This window comes from Chrysemys picta, chromosome 10 (genome assembly GCF_011386835.1).
Source record: "Chrysemys picta bellii isolate R12L10 chromosome 10, ASM1138683v2, whole genome shotgun sequence".
Lineage (NCBI taxonomy): Eukaryota > Metazoa > Chordata > Testudines > Emydidae > Chrysemys > Chrysemys picta.
Genome location: NC_088800.1, coordinates 4,433,572 through 4,458,092, shown reverse-complemented (window position 1 = coordinate 4,458,092; position 24,521 = coordinate 4,433,572). Strand labels below are relative to the sequence as shown.

At 39.2% G+C, this 24,521-nt stretch overlaps 1 protein-coding gene across 14 annotated transcripts in view; it reads left to right on the top strand.

Moving 5' to 3' along the window:
* MAP2K5 (mitogen-activated protein kinase kinase 5) overlaps positions 1–24,521 on the top strand; it is a 186,522-nt gene that overhangs the window by 98,014 nt on the left and 63,987 nt on the right. For 11 of the 14 annotated variants that reach the window (XR_010590925.1, XM_065559171.1, XM_065559162.1 and 8 more), the window contains 2 exons: positions 1,740–1,811; positions 21,729–21,758. Coding sequence is in view for 12 of the 14 variants with exons in the window: in XM_065559171.1 (XP_065415243.1) it covers positions 1,740–1,811; positions 21,729–21,758 (102 nt within the window). In the remaining 2 variants the exon portion in view is untranslated. The remainder of the gene's footprint in view (positions 1–1,739; positions 1,812–21,728; positions 21,759–24,521) is intronic. The other 3 variants (XR_010590926.1, XM_065559163.1, XM_065559160.1) reach the window with 1 other exon arrangement.

Below are 24,521 nucleotides of genomic sequence, written 5' to 3'. Positions count from 1 at the left end.
GCTTCTTGAGTGAGTTGTTGCCAGTCATCAAATTTATACCTCAGTCTCCAAAAGATAATATAAAATTGCGTGTGTTTTGTACCAGTATGCAAGAACAAAAGCTTTGGTGTGAAAATATGATTGCAAAACAAAGCAGTGTTACGTGACACTTTGAAACATGGAAGTAGATGGACAGATGTAACTATTTTGTGCACCTGCTTCAGTGGTAGTGGTGGTGGTGTTGTTTTTGAGTCCTCAGTGTTACATACACAATATTTTACTACCTTAAAGCCTTACCTGTTATAAAAAAGAAGTAAATAATTTTAAAACGGCCAGATTGAACTACGTATCTGATTTGGCTGCTAAATGAAGGCTAGGGTCTAGTCCATACTAGAAAAGGTGTACCTGTATAGCTATGCTGGTACAGCCATACTGGCAAATCCTCCTAGCATAGAGACCGCTTCTACGGCAAATAGTCCCCTTTGCCACTTTAGCTTATAACTTGTTCCCTGAACAAAATAGGTTACAGTGGCTAAAGCACTTTTTGGCCAGTATAACTTTGTATATGCTATGGCTTTTGCCTGTATATAAATATCGTAAAAAGATTGCACTCCTAACCCACATTATCGTACCAGAAAACTTTCTCATGTAAACTTGTCCTAGAATAACTGTATTTATGAATGATTATCTTGGTGGCCACAGTAATAAGATTCTTGTTTTATGTAAGTATGTAACTCAGTATAAACTAAGCATTCTGTCTGACACAAGCTGACTTTTTTGGCATGGTAATTCTGGAAAGCTATTTAGAATGGTGATCCATAAAGATAACAGAGACAGCTCTGTGTTTCTTTACTTAACATTCATGCTGTGATAAAAGCCCTCAACCTGGGATTAGCAGTGCAGAGTAAACATCCCCAAACACGTTGGACTGGCACTAATTTGGGAGTGTGTTTTCTGAAAAGGTCTCTGGATTATTAGAGACTAGAAATACGGCCAGTGGTTTGTAGGTAGTTGGCTAGACAGGTGAATTAATAGCACAGCGGGGAGAGAAGTCTCATGGAGCCTTTTATTGTTGCATTTCACACTGTACTTGACCTTGGAAAGCTTGAATTGTAGCTTTCAGATAAAAACTAGCTGTTTCATTTTACAGTGTTCTTGTATTTCTGTAAATGGGCTGTTAATAGTTTTGAGTGAAATCTTTTTTATTGTTTAATATATTAATTGAAGAGTTTTAAAAGAAAATTGCTAAGCGTGTGACTCCCTTGGTTTAATTCAGTCCCATTAATCCCATTAATTTTTAATCCCCCACGCCTTTATTCAATTCCTTTTTTCAATATTTTTGTTCATGATATACCTTCCCTCTCACTCTGGACTAGAAGTAAATCCGTTCCATTCATGGAGTCTTAGAACCTGATATGGTGCTTTGTTGTGCAGGTGCACACTGTTGGTTTTCTTACGAAATAAGATAGTCCAGGCACAAATGCATTAGCCAAGTTTACTAGATACATGGCCATGCAGGATGGCGTGTCTGAGCGGGACAGAGCCCCTTGCCTAGTTGCAGAACCCAGGTAAAAAATAAAGTGTCATGTTTATGAATAACCTAGTACCTTCATTATTTTCCAGATTAGACAAATTGAATTTTAAGATTCTTGCAAAATTTTGAGCAAGTTTATTTGCCCAGGACTAACTTTCAAGAGAGAGATATGCATGTTTGTTTGTCTAGGCTAAAGAAGATGTTTTTTTCCCCTCCTTTCTTTCAGCCTGAACGAATTTCAGGGGAACAATACGGGATTCATTCCGATGTATGGAGTTTAGGGATTTCCTTCATGGAGGTATGTAAACATATGTACTTGTTCTTATAGGCACATTGAAAGAACTGAACTAAATCTAAGATTCCAATTATTTTTACATATTCCCTATTATACAAAGTTCCTTTTGTATATATAAGCTTAGCCATCGTTCAGTTTCTTCACTGTATCTAGAATGGATTCGTTCTCAGTGGGTCAAATCCACCTAGGTATGGAGAGCCTGTATGCACCAATTAAGCCCTTTGGTAGGGCTGTGCAGTGAGAGTGGGGATCAGGGTACGTGGAATGCGGTTGGGAGGACATCTCTACACTCCCTGCATGCCACTGGGGGTAGGGTTGTTCTATACCGGGTCTGAAAAGGCCAGTGCAGACTAGCCCACTAAGGGTTGGCTATCATAGGGCTGTGGAGATCCAGAGGCTGAGCTGGGTAAGTACCATTTCTGAACCCCAGTGGAGTTCCTTGCAGACAGCCTGATAATTGTGGCTTTGTGCCAGATGGGATGGATTTCTCGCCATGTGATTGACTATACTGTTTAGTATTGGGTATTCACCAAAAGGTCAACTTTTCACGTACGCTCGTTGTTTCACACCTAGAAATGTCTCACTGAAACAAAGCTATGCAAGGAGAATGTGGTCAGGTAGAAATATTGTAATGGGAGATACAGGTACATTCTGCAAGTGTGATATTGGTAATTTTCATTCACCATAAGGTAACTTCTGATCCAGTGAAAATGTAAGTAGTCTGGTATTTCTGCTTAGTACTCATCTGAGGTTCTTAAACCTAAATCTCATAGTTCTTTACAAAGGTGGGCATCCTATGTTGTAGAAAACAACGGAGGGGCTAGAGTGCTTAGGATAACTAGAACTGCCAATCATTTGAGGAGGAATTGACAAGTGAAATCAGTTTGGCCTGATCCAGGAAAAAGGGGAAAGGTGACTGATCTGGCATCAGAATTAGTCATTGTGTTCGGGATCACCCAAGACTCTTGGTTGGAGGGCTGGTAGAGATCAGGTCTGATTGTTTTTATGCTTTTCTATTACCTTAGACTATTTAAAAATATATTAGTAGTTTGTGGGGAGAACCGTCTGATAACAATATGACCACAGCATATGAAAGGAACTTCTAATGGCTGACCCATGGAGCAGCAGTGATGGCAACCTTAGTATAAATAATGTGTCCCATTTTAATATAGTCTAAGTAGGAAGTAGGAGGAATAGAACAAGCAAAGGTTTGAAAGACCCTGCATTTGTATCCCAGAGTGGTCATCACACAAAATCGAACTAAAGGTCATACACATACTTAAGTGTTCATACAATGCTTTTTAAGGGGCACACAGGCCTGTGGGTAATATAAGGCAAGAGACCATTAGTTAGATCCCTGGTATTCTTTGCCTATCTTGCATCATTGGCACAATACCATTGCTTTTCTCTTCTTTCTTTCCACCTGTCATCTCAAACTCCTAGCCTCTGTGGGAATCAGCAACACCTCCAGGCTGTCATATACTTCCATAAGGATTACACAGTTCACCATCTAAGTGTCTAGAAAAAATTTCTGCCCAAAGATATGCTTGGACCTTAACTCAGAAAGATTTGTCCTGGCTTTATATCCTCTTCCACATGCAGACGAAGGGACAATAGAATCCTACAGATGCCATTCCATTCTCTTTTGGTAGATGTCAAATAATGTTAACTTAGAGTGAAATTCCCTCGTGTACAGATGGCCAGTGGTGCATAGACTTATGCTGAAGTCCAGTGCAAGAAAGGGCTTAAATGGGACATAGTCTTTATGCTGGCCCTCTGCATCTGGATGAATTTCACCCATAGAGAACTGGAAGTTAACCAAGACTCTCATATGTTACCTTATTGAATATAGATATATTTGTTGAAAAACACATGATTAAACTTAACCAGATTGAAAATACGGGCATCATGTGTTGCTTGTTTAACTTTGAATTATTGCATTCAGATCTTGTCAATCTGTTTTCCAAGACTGATTAAAACTAACTCTGAATATACAATAATGACATACGCTAATGGGTCACAAGGGATGCAGTGCTGTTAATTCAATTTACTGCAGTTGGAAGCCACTATTGTCAATGATTACATCACTGGAGCTCTCTCAGAATTTTGGGAGAAATACAAAATTTATTCATGTCACCACAGTCTCTGTAAGTGAGTCTAGTCAACAGGGGGCTAAAGTGAAATTGTAATGCATTCATATTTGACCAGGGTAGACTTTTGGTTCAGTTCCGTTCTGATATAAATCATCTACATCATGTATTTACCAGTTCATTAGCTGACTGTGAAGGATATACAATGATGTGTGCCCATGGACAAAAGTATTACTTCTTTTCAACCTGAGCAACTAGTCAAAGTTTCGGGCCTTGTGGGTGTTCCAGTTGGGAGTAGGTATTAGTGATAGGTATTTCTTTGATGTAGTTCAGTTTATTTACAAAGAATGTACAAAGTCTTGTGTTTCTGTCCACAGAGGGAATCATTTAGCAGGAAACAGCTTCTTTTGCTCACAGTACCAAGAGCACTCTTTTAATCTTCATCCCTGACCCAAAAACCTTTTCCCAGGTTTCTTGCAGGGTCAACTATCATGCTTTTGTCTGCTCCTTCAGGCTGTTTGACCTCAGTTTGTGTGTATTCCCTGTTCGTTCCACACACACACACACACACACACACACGCCAACAGCTCCTGAGCAGGTTCACATGAGTGGGGCTTATGCTTACGGTTCTGTTAATTGAAGGAACAAAGAGTCCTGTGGCGCCTTATAGACTAACAGACGTATTGAACTATAAGCTTGCGTCTGACGATGTGGGTATTCACCCACGAAAGCTTATGCTTCAATACGTCTGTTAGTCTATACGGTGCCACAGGACTCTTAATCTGGATCTGTAAAAAGCAACAAACACGGCTACCCCTCTGTTAATTGAAGGGTTAGTTCACACCTACTGTTCTCAATGGGGTTTTAAGTCAACCTATAACAAGGTTTCACCCAGCTCATAACAGCACATAGCAGGATCTAAAATATGAATAATTTCTTAGTAGACTAACAGTATGTTTTCACTACCAACGTTACAGCACTTTAACGTGGCTGTGTAGTCGCGGCTCTCCCAGCACCGTAAAACACCCCCCCCCACGAGAGGAGTAGCTCCCAGCGCCGGTGCACTGTCTACACTGCCACTTGACAGCGCTGAAACTTGCAGCGCTCGGGGGGGGTGTTTTTTCACACCCCTGAGCGAGAAAGTTTCAGCGCTGTAAAGTGCCAGTGTAGACAAGGCCTTAGATACTGAATTTTAGTTAACCTGTGATTTTGTGTAAAGGATTATTAGAAGCCGATTTACAGCTTGTCTTTGTAATACTGATTTTTACATCATATCAGCCAATATTAGGGGGACATTTTGGATCTATGTTTACTCTCTTCCCTCAAGCCTTCTCTACCTGCTCGTCTCTCCTTCAGTGTGTCAGATGCACAGAACAATTTGGCTCTGTGTTCTTTGTTAATTGGTATGTCATCTGGACCTCTGAGACCTCTCTTCAACATCATCGCTGTTTTATTGGTGTGGTTTGAGTGATGTGTTAAATGATGAGAGCAAGGACAGTGGCTTAGAAAAATATCTCAAGAAAGGTGAAGAAGAAGCTCAAAGAGCCATGCAAGGTCACTGTCATTAAAGTAACTCTGTCTATTGACATGGGGATTGGTGGTACACTATTCCAGGCTCCTGCTGATGAAGTAGAGAGGGCAGTTAGAGTTTATTCTAGGATTTTAAAATTGTCTCAACTCACTTTTTTTTTAAATATCCAAACTCTTATGCCTGCAAGCTAGCAGTTAGAGCACATTGATTGACAAGAAGTAATGTGTTGGACCAAGATACCGAGAGCTGTTTTGATGTATGATGATTAAACTCAGTTGTTAGAATCTTCTAATTTTATTTAATCTAAACCTCAAAAATACATTGAATTTCTTTGCTACTGTGTTGTGGGTAATGAGAAACTGGTTACTTTTAAAGTTTAAGAACACTGTCCAAGAAGTCAGTTGGCTGAGTTTAAAGAGCAGGCAAAGTAACAAGTTAACTTTGATGAGCCCCATCTTGTTAGATGCCGACTATCCTCAATTGCCATTGAAATAAATGGGGTTAAGAGCAGTTTACATCTCACAGGGAAAGGAAACATTATTGGCTTATTTTTTTGCAGTTTGTATTTTTTTCTTTTAAAAGGGCACATTAATTCAGTGTGTTATCAATAAACCTCTTTTCAGATATTTCATAGCAAATAGTTTGTAAATTTTCATGAGGTTTTTAGCTGTAGTTTTATTTCAGTGCTTTTTGGTTGACAAAGCAAGTTAAATTTAAACCAGTGGCGTTGCTGTTACTACACTGAAGATTGTGTCAGCACTTTCATTATAAACACTGTTTTTCAGGGGTTTATAACTCAGTCCTAAAATGTGTTCCAGGCAGGGTGACCAGATGTCCCGATTTTATAGGGACGGTCCCAATTTTTGGGTCTTTTTCTTATATAGGCTCCTATTACCCCCCACGCCCATCCCGATTTTTCACATTTGTGGTCTGGTCACCCTAATTCCAGGCAGCTTGGGCTAAGTTGAAGTGCAGTTTGCAATCAGTGTTTTTCAGAGAACTGTGCCTGGCACATGAAGTAGGATAGTTTGAATGATCTAATAGCTCTTTTAATCTCTAATTAATACAATTTCAATCACGGATTACTGTCTGAAAGTGAACATTAGTGCTCCCTAATGAAAATAAAACATACTTTGTTGTTTTTTAATAATGAGCACTCTTAAGATGCTTTTTAGTTACGTTATAATGCAAAAAGACTTGAAGGCGAGCTTTGCAGCATATTAGTCTGTAATATGCACTAATTAATAAGTTTAAGGGGAAATGTGTAAAAGCTGAGGTTTTTGTTTCTAAAGCAGGATTTTTCTGCTTATATTTGGCTTAATATTTACAAGACACTGTACAAACTTTTAACTAACACCCAACTAATGCTCCTCCGAGATAGGTAAGTATTATTGACCCTATTTTAAAGATGGGGCACTTTTTATTAGCATCATTATTTGATTGTGTAATGCCAACAGTGTGCTAGGCACCTTACAGATGTGTAAAATAACTAGGTCACTGACCCGAATAATTTAAAATGATAAATCCTGATCTTGTAATCAGATTCACTAGCATGGAACCTATTGATTGTGGCAACACACAGGCACACAGTGGTCCATGTTAGCAGATCCAGTTTATGGATTAGGGCCTATATTGTATATACAAAAACAAGTGTTAATCGTTCATCATCATAAACTGAGGCATCATAAACATGTTTGAAGGGGTCAACAAACATGTGGACAAGGGGGATCCAGTGGACATAGTGTACTTAGATTTCCAGAAAGCCTTTGACAAGGTCCCTCACCAAAGACTCTCTTAAGTAAAGTAAGCTGTCATGGGATAAAAGGGAAGGTCCTTTCATGGACTGAGAACTGGTTAAAAGACCGGGAACAAAGGGTAGGAATTAATGGTAAATTCTCAGAATGGAGAGGGGTAACTAGTGGTGTTCCCCAAGAGTCAGTCCTCGGACCAATCCTATTCAACTTATTTATAAATGATCTGGAGAAAGGGGTAAACAGTGAGGTGGCAAAGTTTGCAGATGATACTAAACTGCTCAAGATAGTTAAGACCAAAGCAGACTGTGAAGAACTTCAAAAAGATCTCACAAAACTAAGTGATTGGGCAACAAAATGGCAAATGAAATTTAATGTGGATAAATGTAAAGTAATGCACATTGGAAAAAATAACTCCAACTATACATACAATATGATGGGGGCTAATTTAGCCACAACAAGTCAGGAAAAAGATCTTGGAGTCATCGTGGATAGTTCTCTGAAGATGTCCGCGCAGTGTGTAGAGGCGGTCAAAAAAGCAAACAGGATGTTAGGGATCATTAAAAAGGGGATAGAGAATAAGCTGAGAATATATTATTGCCCTTATATAAATCGATGGTACGCCCTCATCTCGAATACTGCGTACAGATGTGGTCTCCTCATCTCAAAAAAGATATACTGGCACTAGAAAAGGTTCAGAAAAGGGCAACTGATTAGGGGTTTGGAACGGGTCCCATATACGGAGAGGTTAAGAGGCTAGGACTCTTCAGCTTGGAAAAGAGGAGACTAAGAGAGGATATGATAGAGGTATATAAAATCATGAGTGATGTGGAGAAAGTGGATAAGGAAAAGTTATTTACTTATTCCCATAATACAAGAACTAGGGGTCACCAAATGAAATTAATGGGCAGCAGGTTTAAAACAAATAAAAGGAAGTTCTTCTTCACACAGCGCACAGTAAACTTGTGAAACTCCTTACCTGAGGACATTGTGAAGGCTAGGACTATAACAGCGTTTAAAAGAGAACTGGATAAATTCATGGAGGTTAAGTCCATTAATGGCTATTAGCCAGGATGGGTAAGGAATGGTGTCCCTAGCCTCTGTTTGTCAGAGGATGGAGATGGATGGCAGGAGAGAGATCACTTGATCATTGCCTGTTGGTCCACTCCCTCTGGGGCACCTGGCATTGGCCACTGTCAGTAGACAGGATACTGGGCTAGATGGACCTTTGGTCTGACTCGGTACGGCCGTTCTTATGAGGCACAAAAGGGTGAAATGATTTGTCCAAGCTATAGAGTGAGTGGGTGTTAGAGCTGGGATTTGAATATGGGTGATTTGACTTTCCATATACTATAAAGGTGTGCTTCCCACTTCACATCTTCCTTTGTATCCTTCTCAGTCTCAACTCTCTTCCATTCTTTGTTCACAAAAACAGCCTTTCTTTCTGTCTTTCTTTTTCTTTCTAGCTCCACCTTAAAAAAATCATTTCTCCTGCAAAGGTTATCAATGTTATCCCGTACACGAAAGAAATGCTCTTGCACATCCGTAATAATGATAAGAATATGTTTTGCAATCCCCTAAAATAGAATGTTCCTTTGATCATCTACAGTAATTTGTGTCTGTTTTCTTTTATTTGTGTATTTAGTAGAGCTTTACGTATTTAGGAATTGTGTGTGGCAGTCAAGTTAACATGGAGTTTTAAGAGATGTTGCAGATTATTAGGCTATTCTGTGTTTTCAGTAATTAAGCATGGACACCAAAACTGAGCATTAACTATCCAGTGCATGTGTGTGCGGCATATATGTATTTCAGGCACACATGCATGTTTTTCCAGATAAATATGCTAAAATTGCTTAACATGCAATGTTCAGGCAATGGTAAGGGATTTTATATACTGACTCTTGAGCATACAGTACTTGGGCATATAACACAGAGGTGGTGACAAGTGTAGACGTGGAAAGATGAGACTTTAGGGTCAAGGATAATACCAAGCTTCTAAGTAGCAGAGGCAAATAGAAGGTCTGAGTCTGCGGAGGGTGCTAGAAGAGAATGAAGTTCTGCTTGAGGATACTCTTGAGCAAGAGAAACACTTCTGTCTTTGAGCTGTTTACCTGTAGGAAGCTGACACAAAGCCACGAGCGTCTATAGTCAGAACAAGGAGAGGGAGTTGACAAGGACGACTTTGTGTTAAGAATTCAAAATGTGTGTTCAGTTGAATATCGTCAATGTAGAAGTGGCTAAGGTTACATTTAGAGATTATGAGCTGGATTCTTAGCTGATCTTATGAGTCAAATTCATTCCTGTGTAGAGGGCCAGCACCACTTAAATCCTACTTAAACCCTGTTGTGAAGATCTAAGTGGTACCTTCGCACAGGGGTCAATTTTATCATGAGTAGGTAGAAGAGAAGGGAGGACTGCGAATTGAAGCTTGTGGAATGCCTTACAGTTGGGTCTTGGTGTGGGATTAGAGACGCCACTGGAGACTGAGTTAGAGCAGTTTGATAGGCACAGAACTGTGACAGGAGGTAAGTGTGAATGTCTGCATGACTCCTGGAGGCAATCCAGGAGCATGGAATGATCCAAAGTGTCAAAAGGCTGCACGGAGCAGAAGCAGCAAGAACATAATTAAAATAGGCACTTATGATGATGGCAAGGGTCAAGCTTAAAAGGCAAATGAGAATTACATTTCAGCCCTGTGTAAAGCAAGGGCCTCAGAATCGTACGTGATTTTACATACCAGGTGTCACGGCGTGTAGGGGAGTCAGGGCCCTGCATCCCGCAACTTCCTGCGATTCACTGTGACTCTCGGCCAGCCAGTAAAACAGTAGGTTTATTAGATGACAGGAACACAGTCCAAACCAGAGCTTGTAGGTACAGACAACAGGACCCCCTCAGTCAGGTCCCTCCTGGGGGGCAGGGAGTTTAGACCCCTGCCCTGGGGCTCCCTCCATTTCCCCAGCCAGCTCCAAACTGAAACTCTCCAGTCCCTCCTCTGGCCTTTCTCTCTTTCCCGGGCCATGAGGCCACCTGATCTTTGTTCTCCAACACCTTCATTTGGCACCTTTGCAGGGGAGGGGCCCAGGCCATCAGTTGCCAGGAGACAGGGTGTCGGCCATTCTCTGTGCAGACATCATCACACTGGCGCTCTCGGCTCTGCAACAATCACACACCCTTATCCCACCACCTAGATACTTGAGAAATGCATAGGGGAAACTGAGGCACCCACACAGTATTCAGAGAAAACATTAAGAACATTCCCACTTCATCACACCAGGTATATCAAAATAGTGGGCCAAACAGGAGATGTTTAGGATAGAGAGGCAGTCTTTACTGGAAATGTCCTGACTTTTGAGAATTTGATATCCTCTGGGGTTACACTACAGGTCCTATTATGTTGATTCTAGAACCATAATGTTTTTTCTGACACTTGCAACATCTCCCAAGAGTGTGTTGCAATATAAAGCTTTGGGCTGCATTTCTTGGGTGAGTCTTAAACACATTGACATGCAAACCCACATGCCAATCCTAATGTACAAAATCCAGACACACATTTCTAGAGCACTTAAGAGTTACTTGATTACCAGGATTTCTTAGATATCCATCACCATGGTATCGGGACCGCATTACAACAAATTTTTAAAGGACTTACTGTTGCCCTAAATTGGTAACCCATCCATGTTCTCTTTGCCCATTGAACAGCAAAAGTCCCGTCACTGAAAACCTTGAACTTACGACAAATTAAAACCACATTCTAAAAGTCCCCAAATGCAGACTTAGATAGTCCCATCAGGAGAAGCAAGTTCCAAAGCCACAAACCACCACAGAGAATTCTTCACACTTGATTCTGTGAATGGAGCCCCAGGGACAGGCAGCAAGAGCATTTTTATGCATAATGACTATTCTAACAGGCCATTGGAGATAGGTGGACAATGGACATTGTATAACCAGAGCTTGATCATTTCTGGCTTTGTAGCTAACCCCCATGCTAAATTGCACCAAAAAGTGAGGTGATAGTGAGTGTGGAGCATGAAGTAGAAGTGTTATGTGCTTATGTCTTCCTGCCCTACTTCAAGGGCAGAGTGTATGTAAATCTTAATTTTCTGGAATTCTGCGTTGTATCCATATAATGCATATGGTCAATATGGAATCTAGTTTGAATTTTTTTTTATGAAAACTACCTACAGCATTTTCTATATTATAAAAGAAAATACTGAAGAGGCTTAACCTGGGACTTTTCAGCTTGGAAAAGTGACCACGAAGGTGGGATATGATAGAGGGCTATGAAATCATGAATGGTGTGGAGAAATAGGGAAGTGTTACTTATCCTTTTATGTAACACAAGAACTAGGGGTCACCTGATGAAATTAATAGGCAGCAGGTTAAAAGCAAATAAAAGGAAGTACTTCTTCACAAAACGCACAGTCAACCTGCAGAACTTGTTTCAGTGGATGTTGTGAAGGCCAAAAGTACAACTGCGTTTAAAAAAAAAATTAGATAAGATAAGTTTATGGAGGATGGCTAGTAGCCAAGATGGTGAGGGATGCAACCCCATGCTCTGGGCATCCCTAGCCTTTGACTGACAGAAGTCAAAGTGGGCCACAGGGGATGGATCACTAAATAATTGCCTGTTTTGTCCATTCCTTCTGAAACACCTGGCACTGGCCACTGTGGGAAGACAGGATACTGGGCTAGATGGACCATTGGTCTGACCCAGTGTGGCTGTTCTTATCTTCTTATGTTAGGCCTGCAAATTCGGTGTGTCAAAAAGAAATGTTCACAAAGTGTCTAAAGAAAATTCAGTATCCTAAATTCTCTCAAAAGCAAATTAAATTTAATTTTGGAATAATTTGCCTCTGTATTGAGGCCTGATCTCTCAATTTGCAGCCCAACCTGTTGATACAACCAAAATGAGTTTTATTAGAGTCCTCTGAAAAAGAAATAAAGGTTTAAACTGGAGAGTATGGATCAGGCCGGTGCCGGCTGGTGTCGCTGTAGTCATTAAGAACGCCTGCTACCAGAAGACACCAGGTCAGCAGTAAATAAACATGTTACAAGAGTATTATTTCTTAACTCTTACATTGAGGAAGCAAGTAATTGTTAAATTAATTGAACACATTAGATAGATCTGAACACATTTCAGTAGATACAGTATGATGTGTTTTAAATTGCTTTCACTTTTTTTCTTACTGCATCCCTTTAAACTAATAAAGATCACCGTTGCTTCTATAACCAACTACCCAAGGACCCAGTAATGCTTGAATGTGATGCGTAGTTGCTTTACTGGCTGCAAATCACTCTGTAAAAATGATAATATACACAGACCTGGAGGTTTTAAAAAAATATTTTGAAGTGAATTTAGTGCTTCTGAAAAATGCTGGATTGAACACCCAGGAGACTGAAATTCTCTGTTTGCCCACAGAAGAGATACAGCATGGTCTTTGGCAGTACAGGGTTCCCAGCATTACCTCACCTATGTGCCAGGACCTTCACTTAGGGGTGAGAGGGTAATTCAGTTTCCACACCACTTTTTGTTTTTTCCTTTCACATTGTAACTGAGAGCAGAATTGGATCCCGAGTCTTTGACCTGACTGTTAATAATTGCAGTGATGTTTTTGAGGAGCAGACACCCATGCAGTAGGAACTGTCTATTCAGGCAGCTCGAAAAGAGATGGCACATTTCCTCCTTTTTGAAATGAGCTTTCTCAAGTTATTTTAAATTGTAAAAGCAGTGTCTCTCAACCTTTCCAGACTACTGTACCTCTTTCAAGAGTCTGAGTTGTCTTTTGTACCCCCAAGTTTCACCTCACTTAAAAATTTACAAAATCAGACATAAAAATACCAGTGTCACAGCACACTATTACTGAAAAAGTGCTTACTTTCTCATTTTTATTATATAATTATAAAATAAATCAATTGGAATATAAATATTGTACCTACATTTCAGTCTATAGTATACAGAGCAGTATAAACAAATCATTGCCTATAAAATTTTAGTTTGTACTGACTTCGCTAGTGCTATCAATGTAGCCTGTTGTAAAAGTAGGCAAATATCTAGATGAGTTGATGTACCCCTGGAAGACCTCTGAGTACCCCCCAGGGGTACACGTACCCCTGGTTGAGAACGACTGTGTTAAAGAATGATATTACGGTATCTCTTGCTCATACGGCAGGCAATCACTTACTGCCTTTCTCATGCAAGTAGTCCATATGAAGTCACTGCGACTAGTTATGGGTAAGATGAGCAGGATTTGCCTCATAACAACTTAAAGTAAATTTGTTCTTAATTCTGCAAAATATATGGTGTAGGCATATTTTATTCGATTGTGCAAAGCAAAACATTTTAGAAACTGGCATCTAGAACAAATAATTACCTATTTTTCTATGCTGTTTTTGGGTAATGTATCTAAACAACACCAGTCTACAAAGGTTCCACTTTTATCATCTTTACACAGCCATCAGGATGAAGAAAGACAGTGTCCAGCCATAACAGTAGTTTTGTGGTAGCAGAATTAGAAGTAAAGGTATCAGTGCCTGAGGGTTGGGTCATGAATTAATAATTGCTCTGTGGCAGTTGAGGCCCGTCAGAATAGCTGAAAATGGGGAAGTTGCCTTGCAGAGCGCTATCAATCACTCAGTGACCATAACTTCCAGTAATTAGTGTATTTTATGGGCCTTTGCTTCAGTGACTTGGAAGCACATATGCTCCACTCACAGCTAAACTTAGCCAGAGTAATATTCCAGGATGATTTATCCGCTTGCTGCGCTGGGATGTAACCCTATATTAGGTGAAGATTGTGAACTAAGCTGCAATAAAGTGTAAGTTTAGGTACAGTTTGCCCAGGTTGAGACCTCAATGTATCATGTTTTCCAGCATTCAACACTAAGCCACAGTGGGCAGGCTTTGTAACACTGAAATAAATAAAACAATTAGGTCCCTGAATAGATGGATGGGAATAGCATAGTGTGTGTCTATATGTAATATATAAAATATATATTAATGTGGCCTTCTCTTCATAGAAAGACCCGCTGTGATAAACCAATCTTCTGTTTTAAAAATAACAAAATATTGGAGAGATTTATCAGCTGTGTTTGCTTTTCTATGTTGTTATTACTGGTCTGCAATGGGCCAAAATCTGATCTTTACACTGATGTAAATCCAGACCAGCACCATTACTTCAATGGATTTGCACCAGCGTAAGGAACTTCGAAATCTGGGCCTGTAGGTTTTGAATGAGAGTGGAGCGCATATTGTATTTTTGTTAATATCTTATAAGCTGTTAGTTAATTGCTATGATATAGAGTTGTGCTTTATGTCCCTGTGGCTAGTACATTTTAAAATCTTAAGCACTTAGAGTGAGATCCACAAAGGTACTTAAGACCTAAATCTCTGGGGTTCAGGGGTCTAAGTCCCAGGTTTTGATTCCACTGCAATCCACAAAACTCCTGCTGAAACCTGTAGGCATCTAAACTTCCTTGGTGCCCAAATTTTTCAGAGTCAGTGTTCCCTGAGAGCCTGTTTTCCTGCCTCTGAGCATGCACACTGCTCCCTCCCTCCAGGCACCCAGATGCCCAACTGACTCCTGAGTCCCACGTTGTGCGTGGGGTCTGCCTGTGTTGTGTGTGACGCCCGCTCTGGTAGGCAGTCTCTGAGCACGCCTACTGAACCAGGCCCCTTACGTGGTGGTGATGGTGCCGGACGCCTACCTTAGACCTTTCAGCCCAGAGCACTTGCTAGGGATGTGGGAGACTCATTTTCAATTCCCCCTACCCCCAGAGGGGGAGAAGGGATTTGAACCAGGAGTCTCCCACCTCTCAGGAGAGTGCTTTAACCACTGAGATAGGGGATATTCTGATGTGGATAAATAATGAAAGAGTGGATGGAGCAGGAGAACTGGACCCTGGGTCTCCCATCTCCCAGGTGGGTGCCCTAATCACTGGACTATGGGGTCATTCCCCTTCTGTCTTTCTGGCCCAACGACTGTTCCCCTGTGGATAAATGTTTAAATAGTCTTTGCGCCAGAGAGAGAGAGAATGGGAATGACCCTGTATTGCAGTGGTTAGAGCACCTCCCGGCAGATGAGCAATTTTACCCATGTAATTTTATTCACATGAGTAGTCTCATGGACTTCTATGGACTACCCATGTGAGTTGTGCACATGTTTACAGGATTGGGGACTGAGGTATGTGCATCCTTAAGGATAAAGGAGAACAATAATGTCTATAGATAAGACCCGTACGAATAAGAAGTTACACTGTTCTGAATCAGCAGAACCTTTGCAGAACCTTATATATAAAGCAGATATAATTCTGAGGCTCTGCAGATTGGGAGAATTATGCAATTTAGTGGTGATCTTTAATTTGCAATTAATTTTTTATAGTTCATGTTTTTAAAAAGCAAAAGTGAAACTAATTATCCTTAATTAAGGTGAATTAAGCTTGGCTTTTTAATATATTTTATAGAGAGAGATGTTGAACCAGGAAATGTCTCAAAGGTTATTAGGGCATATTTCTGTTGGGCCTGATGGTGTTAGTAATAAGCTTCTTCCTCATAGTTCTAGACATGAACAAATATGTCACTTCATCAGTCTCTGTTACTCGCACTTATGCCCCTCCGCAGGGGTCGCAGATTCCACAAGTTATCAACTAATGGCGTTATACATTAAAAATTGAAGCTTTCCTTACTCTGAGGCCTTTCAAGGCTTTGTTCTTAAGCCCCAGACACTTTGGAGTGCAGCTGCAAACTGTACGCAGAAAATTAAATTAATTTGTAACTCTTTTTCTTTGTCCTGCATTACTAAATCCTGCACATTTAATTGAAACCCTACTTCAAGATGCTTTGTGTTTCTGTTTTTCTTTGTTGTCAGTTTAACCTCAGAAGCACTTTAACACTGGTAAATTGCTGTTATATCCTTTGGATTTTTTTATTTTTTTTACTGTGCAATAAGAGGACAGTGAAATTGATATGAAAGAGAGAGAAAAATCTTAGAGTAGTTTTTGAGGTATTTAATATTTATTAAGGTCCTCACTGGAAGAGATTCAGATGATTTTAAGCCATCTATCTAGGAATGTATAAATTGGTCTTGGAATGGAATCTCACCTAGGGAATTTTATGTAATCCAGTAGTTAAGTCTGATTTTTAAAGTTTCCTATGTCTCAATGTTCCAAAGTGGAGGCTGCTTTTCCATAAAATGAGGCTTTAACTGCAGTGCACAATCTAAATGCAAAATCCTTAGATGGAAATTTAATTGTGTAAAATGTGCACAAGGTAATTAAGAACAAATTTTAGAACATTTCAGACTATAAAGTCCTTCTTCAGCTAGATCACTAGCAATATTGTAAGTGCTTATTTTCAATTTGCAGTTATGTTGAGAAACATGGAATGTGTCTAAGTTAAGAATAAAACATCCCATGCTTTTCAGTATAACTGTAAATTAAAAACAACTTGCACAGCGTAGACAATAATCTAAGTAGGAGATTTTGTAATTTGAGTGTCCTAAAAAAATGTTCTGAACTTCGTTCTTTGTTACTTTCTGAACACGATGTGGATTGTTCTTCCACACTTGCTCAGTGACAGTAATAATTCTTACTAGCAACACATCCCTTTGTAAGTTTGTTAATCAAGTGTCAATTCCTAACTTTTGAAAGAAGCAACTTTGTGTAGTGGTTAGAGCAAGATATTTGTTAGCTAGGACTGGTGAGTCAATTGGGTAACTTTGATAAGTCCTTTAAGCGCTCTCTGGATTAGTTTTTCTGTGTATTTAAAACAAAACAAAACCTTTATAAACCTTAGGTAGGAGAGATTTTCAAAAGCACTAGTGGGGTCTAGGCATCCAACCATTACTGACTTTCAATGAGAGTGCAGTGCGTAACGCCCCTTTCTGCTTTTGAAAATCTTCCCCTAGATATTGTAAAACATTTTGCAGCATGTGTGGCGCTGTTCACTCCAGGATCTCAAAGTATTATTACTATTATAAATTAGACATTTGAGATTATTTATATGTAACGTGATAAGTTATTAGCTTAGAACTTGACCCTGCAACCATTGTTCCCACGAGTAGTTCTGAGGAACTCATTGGGAGTACTCATGTAAGAACTACTCACAGGAGTACTAGTTAGTTTGTAAGGCCAGAACCCTGGTTAATAACAGTGCAAGATTAAAATTTTACATTTTTCTAGGATGCTAATTTTATATGTAAGTAAAGTGTGATGCTTTCTGACACTTGTGAGCAGCATGTGGGTAGTGGAAGATCATTAAGCAGTGGGACTGAAACGTGGTTGTTTCACAGTACAACAGTAGAATAGCATTGTTTAAAAACAAATTCCTGGCTGGTAGATCCTTTCAGGGTCTAATTCTCATTTGTACTAAAGCCCTTTTGGACCACTCTGGCAATATAATTTACACTGACTTTTTAAAGTACCTTTATACTGCCAAATGAGAATCAGGCCCTTCGAGTTTGAGCATTCCTCTCTCTCTCCATAATTTCAAAGCCCATGTAGAATACTCAGCACTTTCCTGACCCTAAGTGTTCAGATTTAAAATGTTTTGTTTTAAACCCAGTAGGATTTAAAAAAAAAAGAAAGAAAGAAATGAAACCCTTCCTGAATTCCCTCATGTGAAAGTAGAGGATGGGAGAGATTTTTTGATAGATTACCTCTGCTTCTGTACTTGGTATCTTTTGCATTTTTCATTGGGCTTATGCCGCTTATGTTTAAATGACTTCTTTAGTAAAGATGATAAGGGTACAAACTCCTATTGGTATAGCTCTAATTTGTTTGTTTTTTTTGGTTGTTTTTTCCCTTTACTTTAACTGTTACCCTGTTTATAAATCTAAATCTACATCCAGAGGTCATTGGTTGGCTGAACTTAAACCATTTTACTCAGTAAATTTAATTAAGAAAATACAGTGCAACTCATAAGCAAATGAGTTTTTCCTAGTTTTAAACCAAACCACCCTCTTGAGTGCTGATTGCCTTGCTCGACCCCTGGTGATATAGAAACAGGCAAAATTAAAAAGGACATTAAAGCTTCATTAAATCTGAAACACATTTAGTACAGTGACATATCTGCAGGCTATTTCAGGGAAGATTACATACTCTTTGGTAAGTTTCTTAATTTATAATACCTTGACAATCTTGGGGGGAGGGAAAGCCCTCTGACTAGATCAACACAATAATGGTTCTAGGAGGTGCAGACTTGTCACATTCTGCTTTGTTGTTTAGGGGTTTTTGTTTTGTTTTGTTAATTGGTTATAGCTGCTGAAGAACTGATTCTTCTGTACTCCTGTCTTTTCAAAGCTCCTTTACCTCTTTTTATTGGTTTGACAGAAAATTAGTTCCACAATTATTCTGCTACATTTAGGGACGGATCCCGCAGTCCTCGTTTAGGTAAAACTCCCGTTAGAGTTAATGATTAGGGAAAGGGATTGGCAGTTGGCACTCGAATGAAGAGTTTGGAGTCGGGATTGAAGTCAGTGAGGGTTTTGTCCATGTAAGTACCAAGTAAGGACTACAGAACTCAGTTCTGTGTGTATACCTGTATGTTTCCTCCTGCTGTGTCATGAGATGATATAGTTGTGAGTGTTTGTTTTAATATAATATGTAATGGTAATAATTAAACCCACAAAAGTAAGAACATTTAGGATTCCTTTCTCTTACACTCACTCCATTGTGCCTAAAACTTGCAGGTTTCTATGCTAGCCTAACAGTAATACACAGTCCTTAGGCCAGCAGCAGATAATCATGTCACTGAGTGATACACTCAGCTCTAAAGGGGAGAAGGTACTTGTGTTCTTCACAGTGGGCCCTGCCTCACCAGGTTTGACCAGCCAAGAAGGCTCAAGGCTGTGAAGGATACAGAAATGACATAAAGAGACAGACTCCAGCCTTCACCTCATTTATTTTCCTATGCTTGTTGGAGCTGATGATGATGAGTGTATTTTGTTAAGCAGCAGCATTGAACTCAGTGCTTCGTCCAGAAATAAAAATTAAGGACAGTTTCTGGCCCCAAAGAATTGACAGAAAGACAGACACAGGAAGAGACCCAGAGGAAGACTTGAGCTTAGATTTCCTCTCTTTAGAGGGTGGTGAGGACAGGGTGGAGGGTTCTGATTTGCCTTATTGCACCTCTGGTGTGAAGGTAGCACAGCTTATAGTGGGGGTTAGTGTTGGGGGCTACCTGGCAGAAGTGAGTTTGTAGGAGGGATTTTAGTGAGGCGAGGGTGGAATGATGCGTATTATGGTTGCTACAATCCCTTTTCCTATGGTGAATTAAGGGCTCAGTGGAGATCTTAATGTTTAATTTCCTCACTTCTGTGATTTTTAAATCAAGGCCTTAGCATTAATTTTTGGAGAGGTGATTTCCTTTGTGATTTAAAGCAAAATCTGAATGAAAGTCTGAGAATGATGAATGACCCAATAGCCCACTGTTTCTCTGAGCACCCGTGTCTTGTCCTGTCAGTGTAGTAGGGACCCTTAAACAACACTTTTTGATATCATGAACTATAACAGCTCCTCCTCAATCATTATGGAGACTCCCACTGGTATGGTTTTAGAAGAGATTGGGGTGAATCTTCAGATGATGCATGGAGATTATCATGTGCAACTCTCATAACATACATAATAAATACATGTACAAAAATGTTACTGTACATACTTAGTAGCCCTTTTATAGCTCATTGTTAGGGCCCTACCAAATTCACGGTCCATTTTGGTCAATTTCACGGTCATAGGATTTTAAAAATTGTAAATGTCATGATTTCAGCTATTTAAATCTGAAATTTCACAGTGTTCTACTTATAGGGGTCCTGACTCAAAAAGGAGTTGTAGGGGTGGGGGGATGCAAGGTTGTTGGGGGGGGGTTGTGATACTGCTACCCTTACTTCTGCGCTGCTGCTGGCGGTGGCGCTGCCTTCAGAGCTGGGCAGCTGGAGAGCGGCAGCTGTTGGCTGGGAGCCCAGCTCTGAAGGCAGAGCTGCTACCAGCAGCAGCACAGAAGTAAGGATGGCCTGGTATGGTATTGCCAACCGTACTTCTATGCTGCTGCCTGCAGAGTGGGCGCCTGGCCAACAGCCGCTGCTCTCCGGCCGCCCTGCTCTGAAGGCAGCGCAGAAGTAAGGGTGGCAATACTGTGACCCCCCTAAAATAACCTTGTGACTCCCCTGCAATTTCCTTTTGGGTCAGGACCCCCAATTTGAGAAACGCTGGTCTCCTCCGTGAAATCTGTATAATATAGGGTAAAAGCACACAAAAGACCAGATTTCACAGTCCGTGATGCATTTTTCATGGCCGTGAACTTGGTAGGGCCTTACTCATTTTCTTTGCATGTCTGTAGAAATTCATTACCAATAATAACTACATGCAGCAAAGTCTCTTCCTCTCTCCATCACAAAAAAGCTCACTTCCCTTTTTTGTGGTCTGTCACATATGTCTTTTACCCAAATGCCTCAAGACCTTGTCTGCTCAGAATTGGTAATAGTGCCTCTATAGTAGCTTTTTCTCTGAGCATCTCAAGTTTTACAGACCTAATTAAGCCTCACAACGATGCTTGTATTATACCTGTTTTGTGTCATACCCTGTGATTATGTGCTGAGGTACAGCTCGTGTTGTCTCCTCATAAGGTATTTGCCTGAGTAGAGGCAATGGACTGCTGGTTTTGGCCTTTATGTGTGAACTAAAAAGCTCTAGTGTCTTGCCCATGGTTATATGGTAAGTCAGTGGCACAAGAAGAACAGGTGCTGGTTATCACAGATCCCATCTTGTCTGATCACTTAAAAATGGCCAAAATGACTTTTTGAAAAAATGTGGTTTAACAAAAGTACTGTAAGGCTGAGATACCAACCTGGGACAAAACAGGAATCTATCTTGGAAATAATAGACCTTACTGTGTACCAGCATTAGCAGGAGCTGTAATAATGTATTAATTACCATTTAAAAACCATTTTTGGCAATATGTCAACTCTATTTTGTATATAACCTAAAATATAATGAAAGAAAATACGGAGTGTGATGTTGTGGATTCCATGCTCTCTCCCTTCCCCCAGAGTTCCTGGCCGAAGACTTTGAAACAACCAAGGAGGAGATTGACCTCTGATCCAACCCACATTTTACCCTGAGCCCAGTGTGAGCTAAACCAGGAGTTAGGGAGTTGAGTGAAAGCTGTGTGAATACCCATGCATTGCAGATATAATTAGTAAAGTTCAGTGTCATTTGCCTCACTACTGAGACTCGATGGTTTCATTTAAGGAGCTCTTAGAAAACTGGAACATGGCACATGCTACCTGGTGGGATAGACATGCTTTTGTTGACTAAGTTAAAATGAAAAGTGTGCATACTTTATAACAAAGCCTTAATTTTGTTTGTAAACAAAGCATAATCGTTGTGAATGACTCCATTCTAAATACAGCTCTTACTGTGTTCTCAGGATTATTTTTGCTCACATATATTTTTTGCAATTTGTACAATAGTGAGAGATAAGTACTTTTCTCTCTTTAAGAAAATATGCCCTCCATGCAAATCTATATAACTAGACAAATATTATTTTCTTTCCCAGCTTGCTCTTGGGAGGTTTCCATATCCTCAGGTAAGATTGTTCATTACTGCTGCTTGCCACTGTGACATTCATTCCTATGTATGAAGGTGCAGAGAGCAACTGTGAACATTTGAGCCACATACAAATAAATCTGTCCTGTTAAATTGAAAAGTGATATCTTTAAGGAGTCATTTAGAAGTATATCTCTGTTGATTTTTTTTTTCCAAACGGTATTTCTTTTTTCCCTTGGGAGGATGGAAGAGATTATGATGAGGATGGTGATTGTTTTATTGTGCGATTAAAGGATTTTTTAATTACTCTGATAATAAGATAGAAGTAGCTCCTCTTTCTTTTCATTTTTAATTCAGATTATGAATTTTGGCAAAATAGTTGAAGACCCTCAGGAATGAAATATATGGTGTGGGATGACATGTTTGGTTTGTTTTTTCCTAATGTTCTCACTTACTAGGGTCTAATAAAATGCCAATATTTTACATACCAGGTGCAATTTTCACACTCAGCATTGGCCTGATTCTGCTCCCATTGAAGTCCCTGGTAAAACTCCCATTAACTTCAGTGAGGGCAGAATAAGACCCCGTACTGAGTGTTCTTGAAAAATGCCATCGATGGAGAATTTGGCTTTTACCTATATGGTTATTCCTAAAAATCATGAGTCTCCAAAAAATAATGGCCAATTCAGATAGAGTTCTGTACTCTAAAATATTCTTGCAAGATGGATGACAAAATACAAATTAAAAAGCTGTGGTGTCATTCTTAAAATTATTCCTCTTTCTGGGAAAAAAAAGTGAAAAAGTTCAGGGGATACAATGAATTATTTGAAATTTTTTATTTTTTTTTTATGGTTTCATGTGTTTTATGACTACTGTTTTCCAAGTATTTTGGTCTATACAGACTGGAGTGCCTGGAGGCATGTCTGATTTAAAGGTGGTGTTGGTTTATGCTCTTTAAGCATCTATTAACTTGCTATTGTTATGCAAATAACTGTTGTATTACACATACTAATTTATGCATGGTTAGATTCTGCAGATGCCTCATGAACATGGTTATTGAATAATAGGATAGGACTCATTCTCTTTCCCATTTTTGTAAACTGTTTTAAGCAAATTCTCCTGACACTTTCATGGACTTCTAAAGATTCTGCATATGTAGAAATATACCAGTCTCCCTTTTGTACCTGCTGTGAATAAAAGTCTTCGCTGATTGAAAGAAATAGTTTTATTGTTTTAGCAGAACATAGCTTAGAGCTTTTATCTATATTTTTCAACTAACACTCCTCTGAGAGAAAATCCAAAAAAGAGGTACTTGTGACTATTTAACTCTAAAAAAGATACTTTGCACATCACTGTAGTCCAGTAAAAGATATTACCTGACCCACGTTGTCTCTGTAATAGTCACATGATGTTAGTTAAGAAAGTATCAATGTATCTATTGTAGATAGTGGTACATAACTACATAAAAAATTGACTCTGGGTTGCAACTTTCATCATGGAAGCATTGGGGGTTTTTTTAGTCTGTGTATGCATTGAAATTTTATTATGCCTGCTGATTATATATTTTCAAAAGCAGTGTCAATATATTTTCATATTAGGAGCAAAACACATGTTTAGCAATTTAAGATGCTTTTTGCTCTTCTAATTAAAAATGGCATTTTTAAAAAATGATAGTTTTTTAACATATAAAATATCTGAGACGATGAGACTTTGAAATATGGGCTGGTAAGTAAAAGCAACTATTTTCCATAAGTATTTTTAATATAAATAGTATGCATCTTAAATATGTACTTTCATGGTTGATCATAATAGCCCCAAAGATGCATTGTGGTCTGGTGACTGAGTATTTTTTTTTAACTGCCTGTGTGTGTGTGTGTGTGTGTATGTATATATATGTATATGTATATATATATTTTAGATCACTATAAGGGCCCGATCCTACAAACACTTACTTGAATAAGTCCTACTCAGTTTAGTGAGGCTTTACATGCATAAGTGTTTGCAGAATTTGTCCCTAAATAGCCTGGAGCTGCTACTTAAATATGTATACAGAATCATCCCTGTTCTCGGACAAATTAATGTATTTTTACAATTATACCTAAATGAATTGTTACTCTTCTCCTCCTCTTTAAAACAAAAAACAAAAAAACCCAAATAAATTAGCTTATTTTTATCCATATAATGCAAGTTTTATGATTATATGGAAACTGACCATAGTCAAGAAATTCAGAAAGGAGGTTAACTTTCCCTCTTATCTCTTACCAATCTGCCAGCAAGACTAAAGGATGGATTTTCATCCCTCTGTTGGAATGTTTTAATGATAGTATTTAGCACTTTCCACTTTCAGGGTGCTTTACGAGCATTCAGATACAAAGATTTGCTTAGTTGTCACATGAACATTATTTAGTCATGTATATTTCCATTTAGGGCTTTATCCTGCTCACGCTTAAGCAACCTACTCGTGTCAGTAAAATCGTCCATGTGCATAAGTGTTCAGAGGATTGTGTTCTGAATAAGTAGTATATACTATGGTTTGTCTTTGTAGTTCTCTTTCAAAGGTGTAATTTTATCCAAAAAAATCATGCAATACATTGCTAACTAGAGCAGACGCTGCTATTACAAAAACTTCATACAAGCAAGCTAGTTAGTGAAAATCCAGTAACTTTCTGAATTGCTTAATGTTTTTTCCAGACACATTATTGTGATGCGCTGTTACTTGTTCGCTGTAATGTAAAATTCCTTTTGGAAGAAGTAGACTATGACGCTCATAGGATTTTCTCTCGATATAAACATAAACACTTAA